The 27,437-nt window shown below is 35.7% G+C and overlaps 2 protein-coding genes across 2 annotated transcripts in view; both read right to left on the reverse strand.

Annotated features, from left to right (window-relative positions):
* Positions 1-27,437, reverse strand: part of LOC134748947 (gamma-aminobutyric acid type B receptor subunit 2) — a 320,538-nt gene that overhangs the window by 204,510 nt on the left and 88,591 nt on the right. The window lies entirely within an intron of this gene.
* LOC134747221 (uncharacterized) lies at positions 24,475-25,612 on the reverse strand. The gene has a single exon (XM_063681823.1). It carries the CDS (start codon positions 25,535-25,537, stop codon positions 24,551-24,553), a length of 987 nt encoding a protein of 328 aa, XP_063537893.1. The 5' UTR covers positions 25,538-25,612; the 3' UTR covers positions 24,475-24,550.

A 27,437-nucleotide genomic window follows, 5' to 3' on the forward strand; every position in this document is an offset into this window, starting at 1 on the left:
TTGGGATGCAATGGGGTTGAAAGATCTAAATATCAATATGGGTGTCGTTTTTATGGTTTTTTGGGACGTTAATTACGAAAATGGCATACATTTTGAAATTTAATAATCTGGTCATAAAAATTCTTGAAAGTAAGTACTCGTATTTGTGCCAAATTGCAATTCAAACGGTCCAGTAGTTTCGGAGCAAATATGTTTGCGGACGCAAGCGTTGCGCCGCGATACTTAGCAGGGTGCGTGACAGTCGTCACAGCTTCCTGGCCATAGTGGCTAACAGGTGGGACAGTGGCCTGCTAAAGCACTGGTCCTCCTTGCATGTTAGTTTTAATAACTTTGTAAATTTTATTTAATCTAATGCTATTTATTAATTTTAATAGAAATTTTTAATTTTAATTGTATTAATTTGTAAAATTTTGTTTATTTGAAGAAGTAACATATATATAGGTAATGTAATAAATTTAAAATTAAATAAACTAACTTAATTTGTTGTGATGTACATGTAAATGTTATTTAATTTTAATCTTACATTTAACTTTAATTTTAATTTTAATGTTATTTTAATTGTAATTTTTAATTATTAATTTAATATTAATCAAATTTTATTTAATATTAATTTAAGAAATATGGACTCAGTTGCCTGAAATAAATGAATTTTATATTTTTAGGGTTCCGCACCCAAAGGGTAAAAACGGGACCCTATTACTAAGACTCCGCTGTCCGTCTGTCTGTCACCAAGCTGTATATCATGAACCGTGATAGCTGGACAGTTGAAATTTTCACAGATGATGTATTTCTGTTGTCGCTATAACAACAAATACTAAAAAGTACGGAACCCTCGGTGGGCGAGTCCGATTTGCACTTGGGCGGTTTTTTTATATTATTAAATGTTCGTGGCTGCGAAGATAAACTAAGTAGTTTATGTTCACATTGTTCACAACTGTCCTTTCAAAAAGGTTCAAATATAAAAATAGTACCTAAAAACACCAGAAACTTTCTGGATTAAACGGTAATCTAATATTCCCACCCCTAACAGGGATTAGCGATAAATAGAATCCTTTGATAAATGGAACCGTGCCTCGTAAATCCCTTTTATAACGTCATCGTCTAGCTGTGGTCAGGCGCTTCACCTTTTATGCTTAATAAGCTTGGTGGAAATGGGAACCAGCCTTGTAATGATGAGACAAGGGAAATATATAAGTATGCATAAAAGCAATGTTAACGAGTGAGAAAGTTCTTTCACTAGTCTATTTATATACCTTACCATACCTTGTGTAGTGTGCACATATTTTTTCAGGATTCCGTACCGAAAGGGTAATAACGGGACCCTATTACTAAGACCGTCCGTCTGTCTGTCCGTCTATCACCAGACTGTATCTCATGAACCGTGATAGCTAGACAGTTGAAATTTTCACAGATGATGTATTTCTGTTGCCGCTATAACAACGAATACTAAAACAGAATAAAATAAATATTTAAGTGGGGCTTCCATACAACAAACGTGATTTTTTTGCCGTTTTATGCGTAATTGTACGAAACCCTTCGTGCGCGAGTCCGACTCGCACTTGGCCGGTTTTTTATTTTATTTTAAGATATAGAAAGCAAACACTTGATATTAACCTCTTAAAGGCATAATACAAAAATGTTCCCTACCGATCACAAGCTACGCGTTTGACGTAGAATAGAATAGAATAGAATAAAATAGAATATCTTTATTTTGCTTAAAAATGTAGCGCTACGACTTGGTCGTTGAACAACTTAGTATCCGAATTCCGAATACTTATTATTAAAATCAGCTTTTAGCACGTTAATTTGTCGTTGATTCTATATAAAAATGAATCAATATGGATTTTAAGTAGGTATTTTCTGAACTAATAATATTGACTTCGGTTACCGTGATAGTTACTCATCAAATAATCGTCACCGTTGCCGCCAACCACGCCCACTAGGACCACAAGTGCTGTAAAGGGCTCGAAATGTCGGGATTCGGGATAGAAATTCATTATAAGAATATACGCAACATAATCTCTTCCGTTTTTTAACTATGTTTTTTTTTGTACATCTACTACATACTTACCTTAGTTTCTGTAGATGTGTAGTGTCTTGTTTCTGATGATAAATAAAGTCGCTAGATCTTTAAGGGTTGCTCTGTGTTTGCGGCGAGTCGGTGAGTTCTATTTGTCACTTTAGTCAACATTCAAGGCACCTGGAGTTGCAAGCGGTTCACAGTGCCCGCTTACCATGGGGTCGTGCGATCATATTTATGCTAATGTCGTGTTGTAAAAAAACAGTCGTGTTGTAAAAATATAGTTTAAGTATTAGCGTAAGTAAGTAGAAGCGTAACACGCTCGCTAAAAAGACGACCCCCCTTATTGGCAGATCAATAGACAGAAATATGTGGGTGTCAAATCTGTGTCGCTTGTCGATACTTTACATACATCTGCGTAGTGCCAGGTTTATTTTAGTCGGAATCTTATAGGTTAAGATCGAAGGGGAATTAAGTATTTTTGAATGTATGAAGGAATTTACTTACACACACGACAACATTAAATTAAAATAGGTATAAATCTAAGTAAATAAATTGAACGCTACAGTGCTGCGGGTGGTTCCAGAAAAGGATAACACTCAGCATGGGTCGCAGCACTTGAGTAGTGTTACGACGCTAATTTTCAGTGTACCTAACCATTAACATAAAAAAACAGTACTGAAGCAGAATCCAACAGAATGTGCAGTGTGAATTGTAGTTTATTTATACGAAAACCAAGGCAGATAAACACAATACATAAATAAATATATAAACTAAAGCACAGAAGTAGGTATACTGTACAAATAGATATAAATGAGCTAGGTGGAGATCGTTTGTTCCTTGAGTAGGTGCATATGTTTAGGTTATTTTGAACACATATATATATATATATGTATGTATAGTGAACTGGCATTTCTAATTAGTGGCGGGAGGTTATCCCAGCACCGGGTGGCTGCGTACCGGAAGCTGCCAGGGAAACTGGCCGACCTGTGTCTCGAACAGATGAGGCGGAGGGCTTGCCTTATGTTTATGGGAAAACGTTATTCTTTCGTAGAGGTAAGATGGTTGTTTGGTCTACATGATCACGAACAAGAGTGGAGCAAAATGTAATTTTCTTAGAGCCTCCATTTTTGCTGCTATTTAAATACATGTGCCCTTAGTGAAATCGGAAAGCAGAATCTGACACAAGCATTCTGAAGCCTATGTAGTTGTGTTTTTTTACGAGATAACAAGCAGTTTTCAATTACAGTATCCGCGTATACCGTCGTTTGTTTGGTGACAAAAAACTTTTCCAGCATTCAAGATATATGTACTGTGGAAATTTTCCATTTTTATTAGAAATCTTTTTTTTTGTTCTACTACAGAAACAATGACTTTATTATAAGAAAACTAAATTATAACATAAAACATTTTGGTATATTAATGGAAAATAAAAAGCTGTTTTTGTCGGGTAGGTACTTTATTTATTGCACTGGTATCACTATGAAGATTTAGCCGAGCGACCAAGTTGCGGGCCGCTAAACATTATTTTGTACTAACTGTCGTTCGAGACTGAGTGCTCCCGTAATTGCTTTTAATGACTTTAAATTGAACTGATTTCGAAAAAGGAGGTTATCTATTTGACCGTTTTTATGTGTTTTTGCTACATTGCTACCGCAGAACTCTGTTTATCACTGGCCCACCCTATACAAGTTTCAGCCGGAAAAACAATTAGGTAGGTACGTATGGTTTCTAGAACGTGATTTTCCGTTTTCGGTCCATTAATACTCCCAGGTTTCTGGCTTCTGGCACGCAAGAAATGCGTTCGTCTAGAATACGAACCTGTGGGATGCGTAGTATTGTATTTGCTATTTGATGTTACGTAATTACGTACTAAAACTTTGATTTCAAGGGATTCAGAACTAAAATGTTTTTCTTTCGGAAGTTCTGAAGTAGATATCCATGCTTGATCAGTAACTTATCATATGATCAAAGTAGTTAAATTTCTAGCGGTTCTTCGTGATTATTATTCCTATTTCAACATTTCGTTGTAGACCTCAAAGAGTTCACTTAAAGGTAATGTACTATTGACATTGTTGTAATTGTAACCAAATAAAATTATTTAAGATTTTTAATGGAACATATAAATGACGACAGTAGGTAGGTATCATGTAATTCTTATTGATATTTTTTGCACCCAAAATTAACTTCAAGACATGGTTGTCCACATAACCTTGTCCTTGACCTTGTCCTGGTCAGCTCATGTTTCTGGCATCAGTAATAAACTTTTTGCGTCCCACCACTCACAAAAGGCGTATGAGGCGGGTCTCTATTGTTTGACATAATTATTGAAAGTCATATTATCATTAGTCATAATTTGGTTTTTCTCAGAAACGCGTAACTTTTCAGGATTGCCATAAAACAAACCTAACCTAACCTCTCTATGTATCTATAGGATAACCCGAGGAAAATCCTGAAAAGGTAACGGTTTCGTAATTATGACTAATGATAATATGACAATCATTACATTATGACTTTCAATAATTATGTCAAACAAAGGGACCCCGTATGAGGCGTATGCAAAATTTCCTTTCTCTCAAACTAAAATAACCCTTTTCTGTTCGCTATCACTTTCCTTATTTGATTACGGCGATACTGCATTTATGTACCTCAATGAAGAGCTGCTTGACAAACTCCAGAGATTACAAAACATTTGTATCAGATACAGTTTCGGCCTGCAGAAGTTCGATCACGTATCCCAGTTCCGAACTCAGCTTGGCTGCCTTCCGATTCCTAGTCGACGAGATGTACATGTCCTGTCATTGATTTTCAACGTTTTATTCAATCCTGCTTCGCCGCCTTACCTTTCCGAAATATATAGTTTTTTGGCTGCTGGTAGTGGTCATCGTTTGCGATCAAGGACCAATCTTTCTATTACAATTCCATCCAATAAGACACGCGCATACAAAAAGTAATTTACTGTCCACGCCGCTAAGTTATGGAATGAGATACCATGTAGCATCGCTCAAGGACAGGCTTAAAAAATTGTGGCTTCCAGACTCATAATTCTGTTCCTCTCTATTTGATAAGTAGGCGCCTACTTTTTCAATTTCCTTTAGTTTTCCAGTTCGATTTCGTATATATTTATTTATATTGTGTATTGAGTATTTGTTTATTTATATTTACGTTAATATTTATTTAGGTATGCATTATTTTATTTTTATATCTATTTAAGTATACTATTTGTAATAATGTGTATTCAAAATTTATATTTCATTACTTTTATAATGAAATATAAATTTTTAAATACGGATAAACATTATTTTAAATACGGTGCCAAAATATTTATCTTTCGACTGACTAATCAGATAGAATACGGTACGTCTTCGTTCTTAACCCTTAAATGCATGATTTTTTGTATAACTTTTTAATAAATTGAAATAGATGTGTCATGCTGTATAAAAGTAATAAATGTGATTTTGGATAGCTGCATATTGAGCCACGGACCATCAAATATACGATGCATATATATATCATTATGCATTTAAGGGTTAAATAAAAACGCTTAAAAATACCTTCGTTAGCGTAAGCTAACAGCCTGTTAACTGCTGTGCAGTTCGTAAGCTCGTTAAGCTTGCTATTTGGCTTGCTACCAAATGTTGTACTTAATACCTAACTTTTAGTGTATCACATTTTAAAACAGCTTGTAAAATAGTTTTAAGCGAATTTATAAGTAGTTTATATTCGAGATAACTAGTTTAATTTTATTGTCAAAACCAATGCAAGTGGTGTTTTAAATATTAAGTACGTCTATGTTTATTATTTAATATGCTTCTTCGTCGAGAGTAATATGTTTTAATGAATATGCATTATTGATTGTAGGTACGTATCGGTTTGTTACGCCCCACAGCGGCCACAACACAAATGGGCTGTCGGATTTTTACCTAAGTGGTTTTGTTTCATCCATTGGGTTTACTTTCATTTAGTCTAGTTGGTACTTTTTAAATTACAAAGGTTGCGGTATTTGACATGATTAAATAGCATTTAGTAAGAAAGCTTTAAACTAAAACGGCAGCGTGGCAGGTGTGTCGTGGACAAAGAGCCGTAGAAATTGGAAATAAATTCCCTGAGCCGTGCACCCCACAAGCGCTGACTTTATAGCGGACAACCCAATTAGCATCCACTGCACGCCGCGCCCATCCGACACTATTAGAGGATACCTCATCCAGATCCAGTGGGGATATACAAGTTTCGGAAAATTAAGTCTACTTTGATTTTCTTAATGCACGATCATTTGAATGTGTAAGAGACACGTTTATGGCTCCTACACGTAAGAAATAGATGCAATAGTACATTGTGCAACGTAGGCGGTAAGTGAAATATCGTACGAGAATCTATATATTCACGGCAGCCGCAGGCTGGAGTGAATTAAAGACTCGAGTAACAATATTCTTACGTCCTGAGTTACTCTCAATGTTTTTTATCACACTTGCGAAGAAGAAACTAAATTTTAAGCGAAATCATTCTTAAATACGGTGACATTTCAAACATTCGTCAGCCATTTTGAATTTTTTTGGCAGTTTAGGCATCGAAGGCACAGAGCCATCGGCATTCAGCCAAAATTGAAAATTGTGTAAAATATATGAAACGGCTATTAAATTAATGAAATATAAATATTTTAAAGCATAAACAAATATTAGTACATTATGATACAAATGTGCTAAGTTGGTCATTACACACGAGGCGATATTGTGCGCGCGAGCTGTAAGCGAGCGCGCAATAAGAAAGCCGATGTGTGTAATGACCAATGCACACGCGTTTCATACGACGTTTTTCAACACACTTGCGAGAAAAAAAAAGACTCGTGTGTTGCATCTGTCATACTCGTACTGCCGGCCGCCCCTCGCCCCGGCCGCGGCAGGCGGTCGGGCGCGCGGCGCGCCGGTGCCCGCCAGTCCGACCAATTAAAGAAGGCTCCCTTTCCATGCATATTATTAGCAATCAGTTACCTTCTTAACTCAGTCGGATAATATAATGAAAAATCACGAGTGGAATAATACACTGAAAGAGCATGCGTGTTTAATATTAAGGATTATGAGCCAAAAATCGGTGGAATAAAAACGTCGTTTTGAGCAAGTGTGTTGAAAAATAATTTATAAACCACTTAAAATACCTGAGTGACCTGTTATTAATATATTTAATATAAACCTCAGTATTTTCAAAGTAAAACTTATTTATACTTGGTTCGTATTAAATTAGTGACAATAGAAAAAAAGCTACAACTTGCTCGTGAGTTATAGCTTTTTTTTTGAATCCATAACTCCGGCGGGAACAATTTAGACTTTTGTCCTTCAGTACACTTGCATGAAATAAGATCTTTAGTGTGCTACGTTGGTCGTTACATTACACACGAGGCGATATTGTGCGCGCGAGCTGTAAGCGAGCGCGCAATAAGAAAGCCGATGTGTGTACCTAATGACCAATGCACACACGTTTCATACGACGTTCTTCAACACACTTACGAGGAAAAAAAAAGGAAACTTTCATATTAATTTAATTTTAACTATTAAAACAGTATTTTGTCTATTAATCTGTCATACTGCCGCCTGCCGCCCCTCACCCCGACCGCGGGCGGGCCAGCCGGGCAGCGGCAGGCGGTCGGCGGGGCGCCGGCGCCCGCCAGTCCGTGTTGTAATAGTACATTACTACAGAGGCCGGCCGAATAGAATATAGTTATGAGGCCGACAATCCGTTTTCACGCCGATGTATGTATAGTGCTTTTCTCAAACGTTTAATATAGGTATATAGTTCGTCAAAGGACTGTCTTATTTCAAACATAGACAGAGAGAATCATACTATCTTCGTCTTACACTAGTACTAACACCCAAAAGAAAAGGATGAGTATAGTTTTTTTGTTCTTATTTACTGACAAGATTTGCTTGACCAACAATTATATCAAACAAATATCGTTTATTGTTTTTTTTTTAAACTAAGCAATATTTACTTACGAACAAGTGTGTTGAAAAGTTTTTTTTTCTACTCGTCGAGTATAATCTGTGTATTACAACTTTATATGCAACACTACAACCTTACTCTTTTCAACGTTGGATAGTCTATGGCACTTCCGACTCAAGCATAAGAATTTTATCGATACGGTTTAGTCAATTATAAAAATTTTGACAATAGAATTTCATACATTTCGATAAAATATTTCTTGTTTAAGGAGACTCGATTCAAGGCAAATTAGCCTACTTAAACACGCTACTGCGTCGCATCTGCTTTGTGATTGGTTGGCGAACAAAAACATTTTATTTTATGTGTAGTAGAAACAATTGCTTTATAAGTCAGAAACGCGCATGTGACACCCTTCATATAGCAACATCCATACCCTACGAAACCCGCTTAGTTGCTTGTTAGTCTCCATATGCTACGGTGGCCAAAATCGAGAAAAAAACTGTCTTAAAATTGAATTTAGCGCGGAGCAGGTACCAGGGCCTCATGAGTTACGAGGAGGTGTCGTTGACCAACCCGCCGCGGGCGCCGGGCCCGGCGGCCGGGGCGCGTACGAGTATCGCGGGCCGCGGCAGCTCGCGTATCTTAGCTGTATACTTTTGGTTTGTTTACCTATATGATTTTACTAGTTGAAAGTATTATTTTTTTGTCTCGTAGAAAAAGTATTGTATACAATAGTGATATAATCAAGCTTTTCAATCTCGTACCTTAACTTAAGCAACTCAGCAAGCTTCGTTGCTTAAACACGGTACTCGACTGAAAAGTTCTCTATTATATCACGATTGTATAAAATACTAGTATAGGTACAGTTTAATTATCACGAAAAATGTGCGTTTCCGATTTAATTAATTTTGCTTCTTTGAGGGTTTAGAGTTTAGATAAATCAATAACTTGACTTAATAAAACTTGTAACCAGGGACCGGACAACCCTTTCCGCGATAAAACCCTTTCAATGGGCGACACCTAAACACGGCTAATACATTGAAAGACTTTCCCTTTTGATCTGCAAGCCCATTCATACCATTACCTTTGACTAACCCTTACCGAAAAGCTAACCAAAAATAAGGCTAGCTCTTAATAAGGGTTACCCTTATCTTTAAGCGCTTTTTATAAAGGTTTCCCTTTGCGTGAAAGAGACAGGATTAGTATATATCTACGGTAGTGTATGGAAAAGGAAAGAAAATACTTGCCTAGTCAAAGAACGCCGCCGTCGCCGCCGACGATCGCTCGGATTCGAAGTAATGTGTGCTTTATGAACAAGGTAGACGACTTAAATTAGCACGCTTATATGCTAAAAGGGAAGCCCTTTATAAGGCTAACCCTTATAAGCAATATGCAAGGTGTTGGTGAGCGGATGATAAGGGTTTTGTAAGGGTATTTGGGCTACCGATTACTCAAATGTGGTAGCTTTATATAAGGGTTTTTAATACAAAACAAAGGGTTTCGTCTGGCAAAGGGTATGGTGAGTTAAGCCTTATGCAATACCCTTATAAAACCCCGATAAGGGATAGCGGGCCGGTCCCTGCTTGTAACAAATTAAATCACTTTTCATTTTGTATAAGTGGCCATGTCGCTCTGACGCATAGTTTCCGAGATATAATGATAGGATTAAACGAACTTACCTGAAGTGAAGTTCAATCCTGATTATATGAAGTATTTAGTCCTGGATAATTTTAACAGTGTAGTAGTCTCGATCGCTGGCCAATCTGACGCGAATTTAGAGTCGCCGAGATGAAAGAAAAAATTACTAACTGTCACGATGACATTCATATAGTTTAGAGTATTCATGCACTAAATGGGAAGTAACCATGGATTCATGGTTACTCGAGGAGGGTGGGGATACCCCTTATCCAGGACTAAATACTTCATATAATCAGGATTGAACTTCACTTCAGGTAAGTTCGTTTAATCCTATCATTATATTCGTATTTAGTCCTGGATAATTTTAACAGTGTAGATGTTTAGAGAAGATAATTAAATAATTTGTAAAAATAAATGTCCCAAAAATCTACCCAAAAACAAGCACTTGTATTTTTGGCAAGAATATGTATATCTATATATTATCTATCATGGAAACCTATACCTATCTCTATATTCCATAAAAAAATTAAAATTAAGGCAAAATAAACAAGTCGCTATGAGAAATCTCAAAATATCAAAATCGGCTTTTGAGTTTCCTGGCAAAAAAAAAAAAAACAGAGAAATTTTAAAAAATTCTCCGACCAATTACATGAGAATTACCAATAATAAAATTAGGTTTTGAACTTATACTACTTTAATGGGTAAATACTCTGAGAATCAGAGATTTACTTACTGCGTTCAAAGTTTTGAACATGTAAAGATAAGAGTTTTGAGTTTTGATGTAAAGATAATTCATATCTAACAAGAGCAGCAGACAGTAACAGAGTAGTTATCTGGAGCATCCCTTTATGCTTAAAACATTATGTTCACTGGTGAGACCTACCCATATACTATGATCTTTATCTTGACCAATGTGATACATCATAATTAGAAAATGTAAAGAAAATATGTAATAATGTACCTATATTGCGGTATATGCAATATACCCTCCTTTAAATATAAAGCCTCCATAAAAGAAAGAATACATGAGAACTGTCAAAGATAAAGATAAAAGATATTTATTCGTTACTATTTATCTACCCTTTATTTTCTTGTTGCTTGTCTAAGACACATCAGACAAGGTTTTAAGACATTATGATGCTATAGTCTTCTCTTATATTATATTTGTTTATTCCAATAAATATATATTTCATTTCATTTATTTATTCATAAACAATAATAAATTGAGTCTAGACAGTCATATTTTCGGGGCATCACCCAGTAAAGGAAAAACGTGGCGTGGCAGTCTTTATTATTAATTTTTCTTCTCTAAAGATTTTAAAGAGTATTGCTGTTTTAAATAAACATAATAATAAAAGGAACCGTATTATTTGTTGAAACATGAAATATCTAAGACTGTAATTTTACTTTCAAAATCTCAAGTTGATTTATTATTTGTAACATACACCCTTAAGAAGACACTCATTGCTTCACATTCACGCAATTAAGCGTAATAGATTGTATCATGTCCATATTTTAAAGTCTGAATACCACTCTTCTTTTCCCAGACCTGGTGTATCTTGGGAGATTAGGACATGCTCGGAGTTGTTTAAACAACTTTCGACAATAGTACTAATAAATGTACATGGTGATTAAACATTAGATAGTTTATGTTGGAAGGGATTTAAGCATCCTTATTTAAAAAGTTGTTAAGTAACCACTTAACTAAGCTAAGTAAGTAATAGTCACTTACTATGCTATAAGGGGTAATATAAATAATACATCCTACACTTAAAATATTCTAAATTGCTTCCCTATCTAAAACAAGTTTCACGTTGTCTTTTAATATATTTTATTTAATGTCTATATACATCCAGGAATATAAAAAGGTGATGCTGTTAGAGATAAAGAATCATATCTTTCAATTATTTGTTCTAGTATTTCTCAACCACTACCTACTGAATCTGACAAAAGATTCTAAATGAGTTAGTAAGTAAGCAATTTGAAACGAAACAACCTATAATTTGGTTCAGATAATATAAATTCTTATTATATTGAAAATGTGAGAAATTACCACCACATATGTATGTGAATCGGTCTGTGGCGTTTCCTGCATAATTCCATAATAAAAACCATGAATCAATTACAACATAATCCTACTACTTGAGAATCCGAAATACAATGAAAAACAGAAAATGACTATTCTCATTACATATCATAATTATGAGTTATTATGAACAGAAAGTTTGTCTCAAATGCTCTGTTAAATGTCACAAATAACTTCATAGATCAGTTTGGACAGTCTTACTGCTAAAAGGTCTTTCCAACTTCTGTTTGATCTATACTGAACATATTCATACAGAAAGTATATAAAAAACGATATAAATGAAATGCAACAATATGATCTGTTGTGAATTTTATTGTATTTGTGAAATTATTTCAATTCACTACTGATTATATAAATATAATTGATTAATAAAAATATATAGGAATTGCTCATTATGGCATAAAGCATATTTTTCTTTTTGGAATCCAATTCTTTTTTCCATTTCAGCTCTATTATCGATAATTGTCTTCATCAGGTCCATCATCATCATCATCCCCCAACCGTTTAAAGTCATTTTACAGTACCAAGAGGTATCAAACATTCGAACACTTTGGATAAGAATCTTTCTAGTACATACCTAACTAATAATGTTGTTTTATTTAATGTCTTAGGCTTAAAGTTAGTAGACCCTTCAAAACCAAACAATACCAGGTAACGGGGACACTAATGTTTAAATGTTGGGAAATGTGATATGACTATTGCATAATACCTATAAACCTACATTATTATCTACCTACCTACCTACTTATATAACCTACCTACCTATTTAATATTACTTACATATCCATTAAATTTCTATTTCCTTATCACAAATGTATCGAAATCTGAGCTCGTGCTAAATTGAACCCTACCATTTTGTGAAAGGGTTCCAAGCAATTGTAGGAAAAATGTTGCCACAATTTGCCTTGCCTTTATAAAAGGCCCAAAAGTTTGGTAAAAAATTTAAATAAATAAGAGTTTGGAGCTTTGGACTTGCTCAGAATTTATAATTTATTGATATTAGACATCCATCCAATGGCTGACTGATTAAAATTTTCTATGTATAGTCTTTGGTATTGTAAGTACCCTTGTTCACCTACAGTTTTGTATTTTATACAACTTACTGTTCATTATCTGTAATTTGAAGGAGGAATAAACTCTTGATTTAATTCAATATATAATTCATATTTCTGAAGGAAATGGAAAATATGTCATGTTTGATTATTTTCACCAAAGGCAATTGGGCTTTGAGAACTTAAAAATTTTAATGCACAACTGACTGGGCTATCCGGGAACATATCAAGAATAAGAATAAGAAATATTATCATAATTTGTTGTGATATTTATATTTCTTGTGAGAGTGGCTAAAATAAATTAGTATTTATATTTATAATTGAATTGAATTGAGTAACCCTTGAAGGGTTATTTTTCCTTATGATATTAGAAGGAATGTATTAGTCAACATGTATGGCAATTTACCAAACTGCCTGCAAAAGAAAAAAAAATTCGTTCTAACAATATGATATTATGAAATTTATGAAACAAGCTTAAGCTATAGGAAGCTTGTAAGAAGTGTTAATGAAAATAGTATATGCCATGAACCCCCAGATTTGATTTTCATAATAAGGCAGCTGTCTGGATCTTGTCCTTATAAAGGCTGATAGCATTCTTTTGCATATTAGTATAATATGAGTAGGTATGAAGACTATGAAGTGCACTACTGAGTCACTTATTTATTTTATTGTATTAATGCAGCTAGCAGACTCACTGCCTCTCTTCTGGATAAGGCTACAGAATTTTTGATTAGCAAAGGAATAATAAAAATGACATGCCTCAAAAGGGTTCAGCATATATTATAAGTGTTTGGTACAGACCTTAATCCAAATATTTTATTCCAGCAGCTTCCAGAATAATGTTATTATTTGTAAACAATAAGTCAGCACTTAATTAGCATACAATACTAGAATAAGCTAGTTGATATTTATGTACGTGACACAGGACCCCGTCCATGACTGTGACAAGATGCGCTAAATTTGATCCAGATATTTGGGTTTCTTGTTAGGTCAATCTCAGCTGCTAATGTCATTATAAGAAATTAATTAGCTATTAAAAGACATTTCGTGTATTATCATCCCACGGATGACGTGTTTCTGGTCATATATTTAATTCCATTTTATTATTGAATAGTCGGTTCTCTTACTTGTCCCACGGACGAAGGGCTTCTTGCTATGCAATGAGCATAGTAATTGAAGTCATTTTAAAAAGATCTGACCCTCGTTCCACGAACGAGGCACAATGTCGCAACGCGACATGTGGATATTTTTAAGCCAACATCTCCCAGAATGTCGCACGGACAAAGATAACATAACACCATGTCGCCACGCGACATATGGGTATTTTCAAGTCAACCCTTAAACAATGTCCCACAAGGACATAGACAAACTCGTCACACGAGAATGTATAAGAACTAGATACAAAATTGTATAGGTATTTTATAATAAAGTGAGGATAAGTACATAAACTATTGTATCACACCTCCAAGTTTCCCCACGGGAACACTTAGCACCTTATAGTAGCAAGAATTTGGAAAATGAAGACTGCTTCAATTATCTCCTGATGATAATGTACTTACGTTCCGATATTTTATAACTTTCACTTTCCATGTGCACTTTGCACCGCATATCGTCTTTTTAGGTATAACTGCATTGATTATTACGGGAAAAACTAAGAATTACTCAATAAAACATAAATTGTTCATAAAGCGACATGTGCGTTATATGGCGCGCGAAAAAGATATGAATGTCATCGTGACAGTTAGTAATTTTTTCTTTCATCTCGGCGACTCTAAATTCGCGTCAGATTGGCCAGCGATCGAGACTACTACACTGTTAAAATTATCCAGGACTAAATACGAATATAATCGCGCGAAAAACCGAAAAATGGAACCTTCAAACCCCCCTCTCCCCCCGGCACCAGGATTACGTCCGGGGACTTTTGATATGTTCACCTCCTAACCAGTCCCAAATTACGGAGTCTAAGATTATGAATTTCCCTCTACGTTTATTACTTGGCCTAATAATCATATAATATTAATAATACATTTGCTATAAATAAACTACTCTATATAAATCTACTTTGATTTCACATTATCGAAGACAATCAAAATTGATTACTATACACGAAATCAAATAGACGTTATACACGAACTCCGATTTCGTTCATACTTATTAGTGTACAATCACGTGGTAATTCAGATGTGAGCATGATCAACCCTGAGCATTCAGTAAATTACAAGCTTCGGTTTCCTGCCAGTATTAATGAGACTAACATTCTTGTTTTAGGGTTGAAAACACAAAGTTTTAAATTATTTACGACATGCATGTCGCTCTACAATCAGATTACTTCCATCATATAGGTATCGATAAACGTACTGTACGTATGTTTTATCCGTGATACGTGTAAATTTGAACGTTATAAGTGGTTACTTTTGAAACATCGCATTTCACTTAAGTGTATAACAATTTACTTCCTTTAAAATGAGAAGAAGTTTTATCTTTATTAATAGTTAATACGAGACGATAACACCTTTGCTCCGTAACTATTCGACTGTATAAATTTAGGTACCTTTACATACTCGTACATTCTTTGACGTTTACTGTAGGATACAATGTTACAAAATTATCCCTACTAATATAATAAATTCTAAAATAACTGTTTGTCTGTCTATCAGTTACCTCTTCACGTTTAAACTGCTGAACTGATTTAGATGAAATTTGATATTGATTGTAGGCCCGGGAAATGATATTATAGTTTAGTTTTTATCAAACATCATTATCATTCCACGCAGAAGAAGTTGCGGGCAGAAGCAAGTATTATGATATGAAACTAAACTAAACTAAACTAAACCAATCAACTTTGAATTCGGTGCCACAAGCGCTTTCCTACCAAATATATCCTCCGCTGTTAGAAACAAGATTGCTACGTGATGTTCCAATATTGGGTAGCCGCTTAACTGACGTAGACCTGCTACTACATTACATATATGCACAGTACTAAGGTACACTTTTGGATGGAGCAGAGTTGTCCAAGATGTTTGCGAATTGGACGCTTCAACTCTGTCTGGCTTCTATTTTGGCCTTTGCAAACAAAATTGAGTCTTCGTCATTCCTTACGTTCTTTTACTAAGTACATATATACTATGTAGGTATGCGGTATGCACCTATTAAATTGCTCTGAAACGTAACTCTGTAGTTATTTTAGCAAAAGTTGGGCGTTGGTTTTCCTTTTTTCTAAGTAACACTCAAAGAGGCCTTGCAAACCACAATAGGTCCCACTTAGTTCAGACTGATTACTCTGATAGGCAAAAGTACATACATATAAACACTAATAAGTACGATAGTTGCCTAATAACTTTGGCTTGTAAAACTCATCTCGAAAGATATTAGGTAAATATTAAAAATGTTGTATGGTACGATTTGGATTTATTTGTTTGTTTGTAAGTACCTATTAAATCACATTTACAATCGGGTCTATCGCAAAAATTATTTGTTACATTGAAATATCTGTAACCCGCGTATTGAGGTTTCACTGAAATGCTGTAAGGTCTCACTTAATATTATTATTTAGATTTGAAACGCACGACACTGAGAATCGTTATACAAAATACACTATTAAATCTATGAGATAAGCTTAGGGTACTACTTTCTGGTACTGATGCCAACCAGTGTTACCTTACCAATATTAAACAATAATCAGTTTATTACAGGAGTTAGACATGAGCCAGGTTGGAAACCAATAACTAGGTAAATATATAAATCTCCTTATTTAATATTAACACATTAAACCTACTTTATAAGGTCGGTTAGTTATAACAATATAATGTTAGGATATCACCTCGCTTTGTCACAGGGCGGGCATCGGAGAGTCCGCTGCTACAACTACAACGGCCCATGTTGGTAGAAAAATTTGTGGTTATAAAAAGTTTTTTTAGTACCAGATGTGGGGCAGCATCCAGCAAATAACAGTACTCTATGATACTTAACCGTAATTTGAAAACAACATTGATCCTAGATCTTCCAACGTATCCAGGACATGAGCCGGGACCTTGTCACCGTACCCAAAAATTATAACGGGATGTTGAACTCCCGACCAAAAACCCTGGGAACAAAATAATGTACCCAGTCAAATACTAATTTATTTTAAAATATTTGAGTTTAATTTTATTTATTTGGGATTCACTTCTTTAGGCAAAATGTTTAATCAAAAAGGGGTGTGTCCGTGTTATAATTCCTCGCTAGAACGAGAAATGTGCGCAGGAGTATGAATGTTGAGATTTGAGATGTGTGATTTATCTTACCGTCAAGGTAAGTTTTATGTTCGAAATATCGCTAAAAGCAAGTGATTAAGGTTTAAAGCTAACACTATGGGTCTTGCCCAAGAAGTATTTACCATATAACCGGGTTCAATGTATGTTAAACCTTAAATTTTCATCAAATAAACAAAGCAAAATGTCAAAACAGAGATTTGTGTGACTACCCGACGAAAAGTGTATGAAAAAGTTTGGGGTAGACATCACATTTGTAAATGTGATTTAATATGTGTTCAAAAAGCGAGTTTTAAATGTTATATTGTATGTTCCTACTTCAAAAATGGTTAATTTGCTCTCGCAAAGTATAATTTGGTGAAGAAATTAACGTCATCAAATGCCTGGCGCCTTATTACCAACAATGCAAATTGGATCCGAAAAGTTGATTGCACATAGGTACAGTCAGCTCCAGAGAAAAGTGACCCCCCGTGCACAGAAGTTTGTATGCAAAAGAGCTAAGCGAATAGTACTGCTGACTGTACATATGTGTAGAGTATCAAATAAAAGCTGATTAAATATTCTATAAAGTTAGGCAATAGGCGAAAGAGTCCTGTTCCGGAAATTCACATAGGACAGACACTAGTGATTGGATAGCTCAAAGGTAATCTACATGATCGCTGACATATCGTTGTTGTGTACTTCGATATCGAAGGCAATGCGACATGCGACGCTTATGATATCGGATGTATAAGTCTTCATGGTTTGCTTTAAGTCCCCGGCAAGCTTGGCCGAATTGCACCTTCCCATACAAACGTAGTTCCAATCTCATTTTAAAACTAGGTACGTGTTGGATTGTAATGAAACTTTGCACATACATGACATGAGGTATATCTAGGTCTGAAATATTAGTTTATATAGCTCCAGTTTATAAAACAAACGAAATAGAGCAAAAACAAGTTTTGTATGAAAAATTTAAATTAGCTGTATTTTTTTAACTATGGTATCTGAAGCTACATAAACTAATTACAGACATAGATATACCTTATCCTATTGTAAGTACAAAGTTTCAGAGCAATCTAGCTAGTCGTTTCAGAATGCGAGCGGAACTACTTTTGTATGGAGAACCGAGCTTGCCGGACATCCTTAATGGATGACCACCTGTCGCAGAAATTAAAAATCGGTGAGGTGACTTATTACGCAGTTAAAGTAACGCTTTTCAAAGCTTACTGCCAGTCTTTCTACACGTGCAGCCGGTGGGGTAGCTATAGCTATACGCAGCGGGCGTACAGCGACCTACGAGTGCAATACAACAACGCTTTCAGGATGCTAATGGGGCTGCCTCGTCACTGTAGCGCCGCCGGGATGTTTGCGGAGGCGCAAGTCGACGGCTTTGCGGCCATCATGCGGAAGCGGTGCGCCTCTTTACTTAGCCGCTGGCGGGGCAGCGCTAACAGTATCATGATGGCGTTGTTGGATAGGTGGGACTCCCCTCTGCTGCAGCAGTGGACAAAACTCCACACTGCAGTAAAATAGGTTAATTTATACTTAGGTATGTAGGTTAAGATTAGTTTTGTAATTCTTCTAACACTATTTTATAAGTTAATGTAATATGTAACTAACAACTATGGATTCATGTCCGAAATAAAATTATTTTATTATTATTATATTATTATTATTATACCACTGAGTTATTATTAAGTATTTCATATACCTATAGAGACGTCATGTCAAACAATGAAAGTGTCACAATCTGTAGGCGAGGGCAGGGGGTGAATCACGCGACCAAAACGTAGGTAGTAAGCGCCGTGAAATTTCACAGCGCTTACACGTTTAGGCCGCGTGCTTCAACGCCCCTCTTTCGTAACGTGGTAAGTGCCATGAATAACGCCGGCGCTAGACGTTTTGGTCCCTACATAGATTTTACGACGTAGAAGATAATTTACCTACGAGCCTCATTTATTTGATTGAATGCATATTCTATTTCATAATTTATTATGAATACCTACCTTTCGTTTCATGTAGCACACGTGCATGCATGACTCATGGTATAGTTATAATTTAGATTTAGCAAATTTCGGCAGTGGTCACATGTATGATGCCATTATTTGTCACTCAGGCTATAGAGATTGTCTCCCGGCAGTTTTATGATCATATTTATATCCTGAAATAAATGTCATACCTATAGGTACGAAGGAAAAAATTACCAAAGCCTGCCCCTGTCCGGTAAACGGGGGACGCTGGTTCGATTCCAGCTCTGGACACTGGAGGCTTTGGTCATGTTTTCCTTCGTATATGACATTTATTTCAGTATATAGTTTAAATAGTAGTGTGCCTACTTGGAAAAAAACACAAATTAAAATATTTTCATAGAAAATAATTTAATTTGTTCTTAGAGCATATTTACATCGCTAATCGAATAATAATAAATAAAACGTTTTCTAGCCTGCTGGGTATTAATTCCTCAAAGCGTTATTTTTGGATCTAATTTGATTGGCCTATTATCCCTATATGGGATTTCCTAGATTCGTCAACGCGCTTAATTCCAACACAAGTACCTAATTATTGCGATACGAAAAGAAAAATAAACAGTCACACTCTACACGAGGGCTTTAAGAAAGCCATAACTTACGGACGCAGTTAGCTGTGAACATTCTGTTTAAACTCAAACCACGCGGAAAAGTTGTTTACCCGCTGCTGCCGTGCAATCCTAAGGTTGTATTATGTCGTAAATTATTAAGAGGATAAGCTTGCAAAGCGGACATTTGGCTGAACATTAGGTACCTACACCTACTAATATACTGCTGTTTTTATACAGAGTCGCTAAAAATTAAGTGCATTCCCGTCGCCAGGGAAGTTTTGGGATTATACTGAGCAACTTTTACTATAGGACCAACCACGAAATCGCGAAAAAAATTAACCCTCCCATAGAAAATGGACCAGTCAAAACGTATGAAACAGCCAAACTTTTTTTGCGATTTTGGGGTTGGTCCCGGTACGGTAATACGGTAAAAATTATCTTAAATAATTTATATTTCTGCATATTTTCCTCGCAATCGAAGTGAAAATTAAACTCAAGAGTCGAGAGAGAACTCGGGAATAAATGCCCATTTTTTCCTTGAATTATACAGGCCCTCGCTTACGCTCGGACTGGTAAATTGCCTCCGTCAAAATGGGTTATGTTACGCAATTGTAATAGTACATTACTACAGAGGCCGGGAAGTAAGGGGTTGCCGGCCAAATGCATATATACGGCCGAACGTAGTGAGGCCGGATAGTTATGAGGCCGACAACCCCTTTTCACGCCGATGTATGTATAGTGCTTTTCTCAAACATGCAATGAAATAAATAAAGAAATCTCCACGAAATCAAAGTTTTAATTCTAAAGAAACTAAAAGTAAACTAGGCACAAAATATAACTACCACCTGTACCTATCTTTATCACACGTGTCGTATATTTTACACATGTAGTTAATCAATTTATTACACAAATGTTCAAAGGTATATTTATGTATCTTTGATTTTTCGCCTTGCATCCTTCTGACTGTAGTTTTAGCCACATAACTAAGATTACATCGCTTTTTATGTTGATATTATGCTTCACATACATCGTTGCCTTAAACATGGAGTATAATTAACAGGTATTCATTTAATATTTTCGTCGGAACTCATATAAAATAACACAATAAACAACGCACAATAAATCCAATAAAATAGAATTACAGATACACAATGAAAAATGTTCAACTTTACCTCCAAAACGATTAAAAAAACACCAACGCGTGTTTGAGTAGACATTTTTACCGCTAATATTTAAATGAAATATAGTTTGTCAAAGGACTGTCTCATTTCAAACATAGACAGAGATAATCATACTATCTTTGTCTTACACTGGTACTAGCACCCAAAAGAAATGGATGAGTATAGTTTTTTTGTTCTTATTTACTGACAAACTGGTTTGACCAACTATATTTTAAATCTTAGTTCGTATTGTCGGCAATTCCGAACTTACTGACGGCTTAGAACCTCTTAGTCTTCGGAGAGACGTTGGCTCTCTTTGCATGTTCTACCGTCTGTACAATGGGGAATGTTCCGAAGAACTTTTTGATCTGGTGCCATCGTCTCGTTTCTATCACCGCACCTCCCGCCAAAGGAGCAAAGCTCATCCTCACTTCTTAGACACATGGCACACCATGAATAAGCGGGCATCCCGCTCGTTTCTTCCCAGAACGTGCAGAATGTGGAATGAGTTGCCTCCTGAGGTATTTCCTTTGTGCTACGACATGGGATTCTTCAAGAAGCGGGTATTTAGGGTTCTCAAGGGTCGGCAATGCTTAAGTGGCTCCTGTGATGTTGCTTACGTCCATGGGCGACGATGACTGCTTCCCATCAGGCGGCTCGTCTGCTCGTTTGCTGAACATCACATAAAAAAAAAAAAAAAAAAAACTGTATTTGTAGGTAAATTTTCAATTCAATATTATTGGAATTTGTTAATAATGTTTTATTTATATATTGTTTGTAAATTCGATACAAATAAAACTGCAAAATATATTAATTATCGTTTATTGTTTTTTTAAGGGGTATTGGCAGAATGTCATTCCGAACCATAAGCAAATATTGGTTATAGTTTTTTTTTTGGCTGAATGCCATGATGCTGTGTCACAAATATATGTGAAATGGAAATTAAAAAAGAGCCACTTCCCGGCCTAGGCCTGCAACTTTGTATGAAATTTCATTACAGGCCCCTCGTCTAGCCGCGCCGGAGTCGTGATACTTCCCAGCCTAATATAAAGAACGTAATATCAATATTACATAGCATGTTTGAGAAAAATCTATTACTTTTCACCTACATCAACAATAGGTAAACCTACATCATAAATTTTAAACGTTTTATTTCATTTCAATTTATTTTATTTTTATTTCATTTTATTTCATTAAACTTGAATGATAATTTTAGCCTAGATAGAGAGAGCCGGTGGCAGGCGGTGGCATGGGATTACACGGACGTATCTAGGTCTCAATAAATACACTAGGTTCCCGGAGGCCAATTCGAACGTACATTCTGATATCTTCATAATGTTAGTTTGTTATTATGATTCGCGCGTAGTGCCGGATTAAGTCAGCGCGAAGCCTGTAGCAAATTCTATAATGGGGCCCATGGATTGTTTTAATTTTGTCGGACGAAGTGAAACTGGATTTTTACGGCCACAATGCGTATAGGTGCGCGGGGCCCCCAAACGCGCGGGACCCGTGGCATTTGCTACTAGCCACGTGGCTAATCTGCCACTGTTCGCGCGTGCATTTTGCTCGTACTTGTTCGTACTTACATTAATTGACGTGAGCGAGACACGCGGGCGAACAAAAGGCATCATTTTGATCTCAAAATGAAAGGTCGAATTGGTCTCCCCGTGACACTCCAATAGCGCTCCCTTCTATAAAATAGACAAACACGTACATGCTCGTAGTGTCTATTGGAATAAATATTGTAGTCACTTTTAGAAATCAAATTCTAATATAGGTATATATAGATAGGTATATTGGCAAACTGAAAACATAAGTATTTGTTTGTGTGTGCATGCATGTACCTGGCTATTTCTGCTATATCAAAAACATATTACAGAAGTTACAGAGGGCCTACCGCGAACCACGTTGGACGTGTTGCGTCTCTGTCGCACTTGTAAATTAGTACGTAAGTGTGACAGGGAGGCAATACGTCGAACGTGGTTCGCGGTAGGCCCTCAGGTGCCACCCGGTATACAAAGATCAATCTAGACCACGATATATTTGCCTTCCACTTCTATATTCCATTTATAATTAAAAGTCTGAACAAATTACTTCTAAGAGCCCGAAGACACGGAGAAATTCGGAAGGTTACCTATTCAAGCATTCTCTACAAGTAAATTTATTAGTCGTCTTCATCTGTGAAAATTATAACTGTCTAGCTATCACGGTTCATGAGATACAGCCTGGTGACAGACAGACGGACGGACAGACGGACGGACAGACGGACAGCGGAGTCTTAGTAATAGGGTCCCGTTTTTACCCTTTGGGTACGGAACCCTAAAATTTACCATAATAATTGTATTGAAATATACTCACACACATACTTTGTCAGTAGAAAAAGGCGGCAAATTTTAATAATGAGTTGACTTCCCATAGAAAAATTTAATTTCGCGCCTTTATCTACTGAAAAAGTGAGTGAGTCTGAGTATATATATACGAGCATATATCAATGTGGCGTGTTGCTGACACTGTAAAAAGTGTAGCATCAGCCGTGTCGCGCGCCCTCCCCCCGCCTCATCCAATATACATATAATCTCCTCATATATAATAAGGTATAAGTATGTAGTAGTAACTAGCTTGTTGCTTGAATTAAATAAAAATAAAAAACAAATCACAGGACTATTCATGTGATTTGTTTTTTAGGGTTCCGTACCTCAAAAGGAAAAAACGGAACCCTTATAGGATCACTCGTGCGTCTGTCTGTCTGTCTGTCTGTCCGTCTGTCACGGCCTATTTACTCCAAAACTACTGGACCAACATATGTGTACCAAGTTGAAACTTGGTACACATATGTAAGTTTGAGACCCAAAGATGGACATGTAACGTAAACAAATTAATTTTAAACACGGGGGCCACTTTTGGGGGGTTAATGAGAAAATTAAAAAATAAAGTTTGTCAAACTATATCGTGTTACATATCAAATGAAAGAGCTCATTGTGAGAAGCTCAAATTTTTTTTTTATAATTTGAAAATAAATAGTTTAGAAGTTATTAAAGAAAATAGGCAAAAAATTACCATTCCCCCTTTATCTTCGAAACTACTGTCAAAAATTAAAAAAAAAATACACAAAATAGATCTTTACCTATAGATCACCGGAAAACCTATTAGAAATGTGCAGTCAAGCGTGAGTCGGACTTAATTACTTAGTTTTTGATCCGACCTCTACGGGTTTTTTAGACATTTCACATAAAAAATACATTGTTTAAATTGTGTAATGTACGGAACCCTTGGAACGCAAGTCCGACTCGCAGTTGGTCGGTTTTTTTTAATAACCAGAGCAGCTAAAAACTTTCGTAGTGATTATAGTATGTTAGGTATGCAGTGGAAGTGGTAGCTTAGTGGTAGAAAGACGTGGTGGGCATAAAAAATCGCTCTCGTACCTATGGGTTTATTGAAATATCGTCTGATATATGCATACCACTTGGTTTTAGCTGAAAGATAACATATATTTATACAAGATATCATCGTGAGAAAATACAGTCTATCTCAACAAGGCTCTGGGTTCAAGAGTTAAATGGTACCTATTAATAAACTAATGTCTATACAAATCTTGAGGTCCTGTAGCCGATCTGACGAGGTTCCTATATAACAAATGCAATCAGAAAATGCTAAGACAAAGGGGAGGAGCAGAACAATCCTAGCTCATTTACGACTAAGTTGATTTGAGATATCCCACCGGATTTAATAATTGCTTAAGCGATAGCGTTGTTGGCTGATTATTAATTGATTTAGGACAAATGATTACCTAATTATCAAATAAATAAAAAATGATTGTCTTTATTTATTACTTACTCACAGTTGTTATATTTCATGAATATTGATCAGGTAGAATGTCATCTTCATTCAATGCTTCCCAAAGGGTGAGCACTTTATCAACATCTATTATATGTTCTTGAGAAACACCTGCTATTTGCAGCGGTACCTTCAGAGTGACGTTACGGTACGGTAGTGGTAGATAGACAGTTATCTTCACAAAATAATCACGAGCAATAAGTTGAGAATGTTCAATAGAGTTGACGTCTTTAGGTATCGGTATTTCTACATTAATAGCTTGAGTTTCGCCACTTCTCACTCCGGTCGTCTTTATATCAGTGACTATTTCATAAACAAAAGTGGAATTATAATATCCTCTTGGTAAAGATATTACTTCCACTAATTTGCTTTCCACACATTTAAACTTAATATTAGTATCATTAAATATTTCGTATACTAAATCAGCTTTATTGCAGGGCGTTACTACAGGATTGTTAATTGTAGCTTTTAAAGTAACAACGCTGTCCCTTAGTAATTGTATTAGTTTCCTCTGCTTATCGTAAATTCTCGGTTCTGTTGATAAATTCGGATTGACGCCGGGTATAACAGTAATTATTGCACTAAAATGCTTACAACCTCGAGGGCTTTCAAATTTTAATTGTAAATAATAAATAATCTTGCATCGCACTGTATGACTGCCAGAACTTTTAACAAAGTCGAGTGTCGGTGGTATATCTAGTGGCAATTGAAAGTGGAATTGTGTATCATAGGTGTCAATGGGCAGAACCTGCCCATTTTGGTCATTCAGAACTGTAATATCTTCATTTAAATATTCTTCTTCGTCTTTTATTAATCCGTCTGCTTCATCTTTCTTCCTAGTATTGTGTACTTCTAGATATCCTCTGCCGTTTAGTGAAATTGAAATCTTTGTATAAACTATTTCTTCGTCTAGAGTATACCTAGCGACGCCTGACACTGTGCCTCCAGTAACAAAGTTTCCATCGAATGATTTACGCAAATTGATGCCACAGTGGATCCCCATAGCAATTACAGGGGCAAATTGATTGTGTCCAAATTTGCTGAAGATGTTAATTGGCCCTTTTCCTCCGTCCTTTCGTGAAGATGGCTCCTGAAATCAAGTGAATAAAAAACATAGCAAACATTTTTTCCAATTTAAATTTTAAAGGACAAAATATGTATATAGTTAAATGATTCAAATTCAAAAAAATATTCTCTAAGTAGGCCTCAAGAGCTCTTTCACAAGTCAATAGGTATAACATTAACAATGACATCATAATAGTGACATTTAAAATACGTACATAGCAACGTCAGTAAATAGATACAATAGTCAATACCTGGGTAAATAAATATTTATTACTTTATCTTTATAGTAATCTTAAAATAAATCACAAGTGAAATATAAGAAAAATAATATGTATTATTGCTGTAACTTTATATTAGACGAGTCACAAAGTCGATTAACGTAAAAATGATAAAGATAAGATAAATATTTTTTATTTGCAAGAATACTTAGTTCTAAAATACAGCTGGTGGTGTTTTGTTAAATGGTGTACAGTATTCAGTGGCACAATGACATGCAAATTTTCGAAAAAAATGTTATCTAATAATTACTATAATAGATTACAATTACAATATTAAAATTCATAATAAGTAATTAAATAATAAAAATTTGATTTATAATTTGAATATTTCATATAATTTGATAATGAAACAGTAAATTTTCTAATAAACACAGCGCAAACAATAATAGCTAGTAGTTAACTAGTTACTTATTAAAATTTAAATGTAAAAGTACAGATGTAAGTAGTGCACTGCATAATTCTTTTTAACCGACTTTAAGGTTTCAAAAGGAGGAGGTTATCAATTCGGTTGTGTTTTTTTTGTTTTTTTTTTTTTTTTAATGTTTGTTACTCCATAACTCCGTCATTTCTGGACCGATTTTGAAAATTCTTTTTTTGATTGTAAGTATATACATACAGATTGGTCCCGTTTTTGTCAAAACGCAGTTCTGATGATGGGATCCATGAGGAATCGAGGGAACTCCTCAAATGTTAAAGGCTTACATATAGTGATTTTAGTATTTTCATCAACAAATCAAGCACTTACATTTAAAAAAATGACATTTGATGAAGTGGAACTGCTGACGATGATCAGAACGGAACTCTTCAATGACGCATAGTTCACGTTTGGCGATTTGTCCTCTTCGTTATGTTTGTTAAGCAAGTTAGGTTTTCAAGAAACTTTTTTGTCAAGCTCGAGTTCTGATGATGGGATCCATGAGGAATCGAGGGAAGTCCTCAAATGTGAAAGGCATACATATAGTGATTTTTGTATTTTTATCAACAAATCCAGCATTTCCATTTTAAAAAGTGACATTTGATGAAGTGGAACTGCTGATGATGATCAGAATGGAACTCTTTAATGACGCATAGTTTACGTTTGGCGATTTGTCCTCTTCTTTATGTTTGTTAAGCAACTTAAGTTTTTAAGGCATATTTTTGTCAAGCTCGAGTTCTGATGATGAGACCCATGAGGAACCGAGGGAACTCCTCAAATGTGAAATGCATACATATTGTGATTTTTGTATTTTCATCAACAAATCCAGCATTTCCATTTTAAAAAGTGACATTTGATTTAGTGGAACTGCTGATGATGATCAGAATGGAACTCTTCAATGACACATAGTTCACGTTTGGCGATTTGTTCTCTTCCTTATGGACCCAGACCCAAACTTGGACCCGGACTCGGACCCGAACCCGGGTCTGGACATGGACCCCAACTCGGATCCGGACCCGGACCGAACTCTGACCCAAACTTGGACCCGGACAGCCGGACACGGACCCGGAATCGGATACGGACCCAGACCCGGACCCGGAAATGCTACTAGAAAAGTGGGTTAGGTTAGGTTAGAACTGTGACCC

Source organism: Cydia strobilella, chromosome 1, assembly GCF_947568885.1.
Source record: "Cydia strobilella chromosome 1, ilCydStro3.1, whole genome shotgun sequence".
Lineage (NCBI taxonomy): Eukaryota > Metazoa > Arthropoda > Insecta > Lepidoptera > Tortricidae > Cydia > Cydia strobilella.

Bases quoted from the DNA above. Each gene is read 5' to 3' on its own strand.
- LOC134747221 (XM_063681823.1), bottom strand. From the start codon at position 25,537: ATGGGGATCCACTGTGGCATCAATTTGCGTAAATCATTCGATGGAAAC.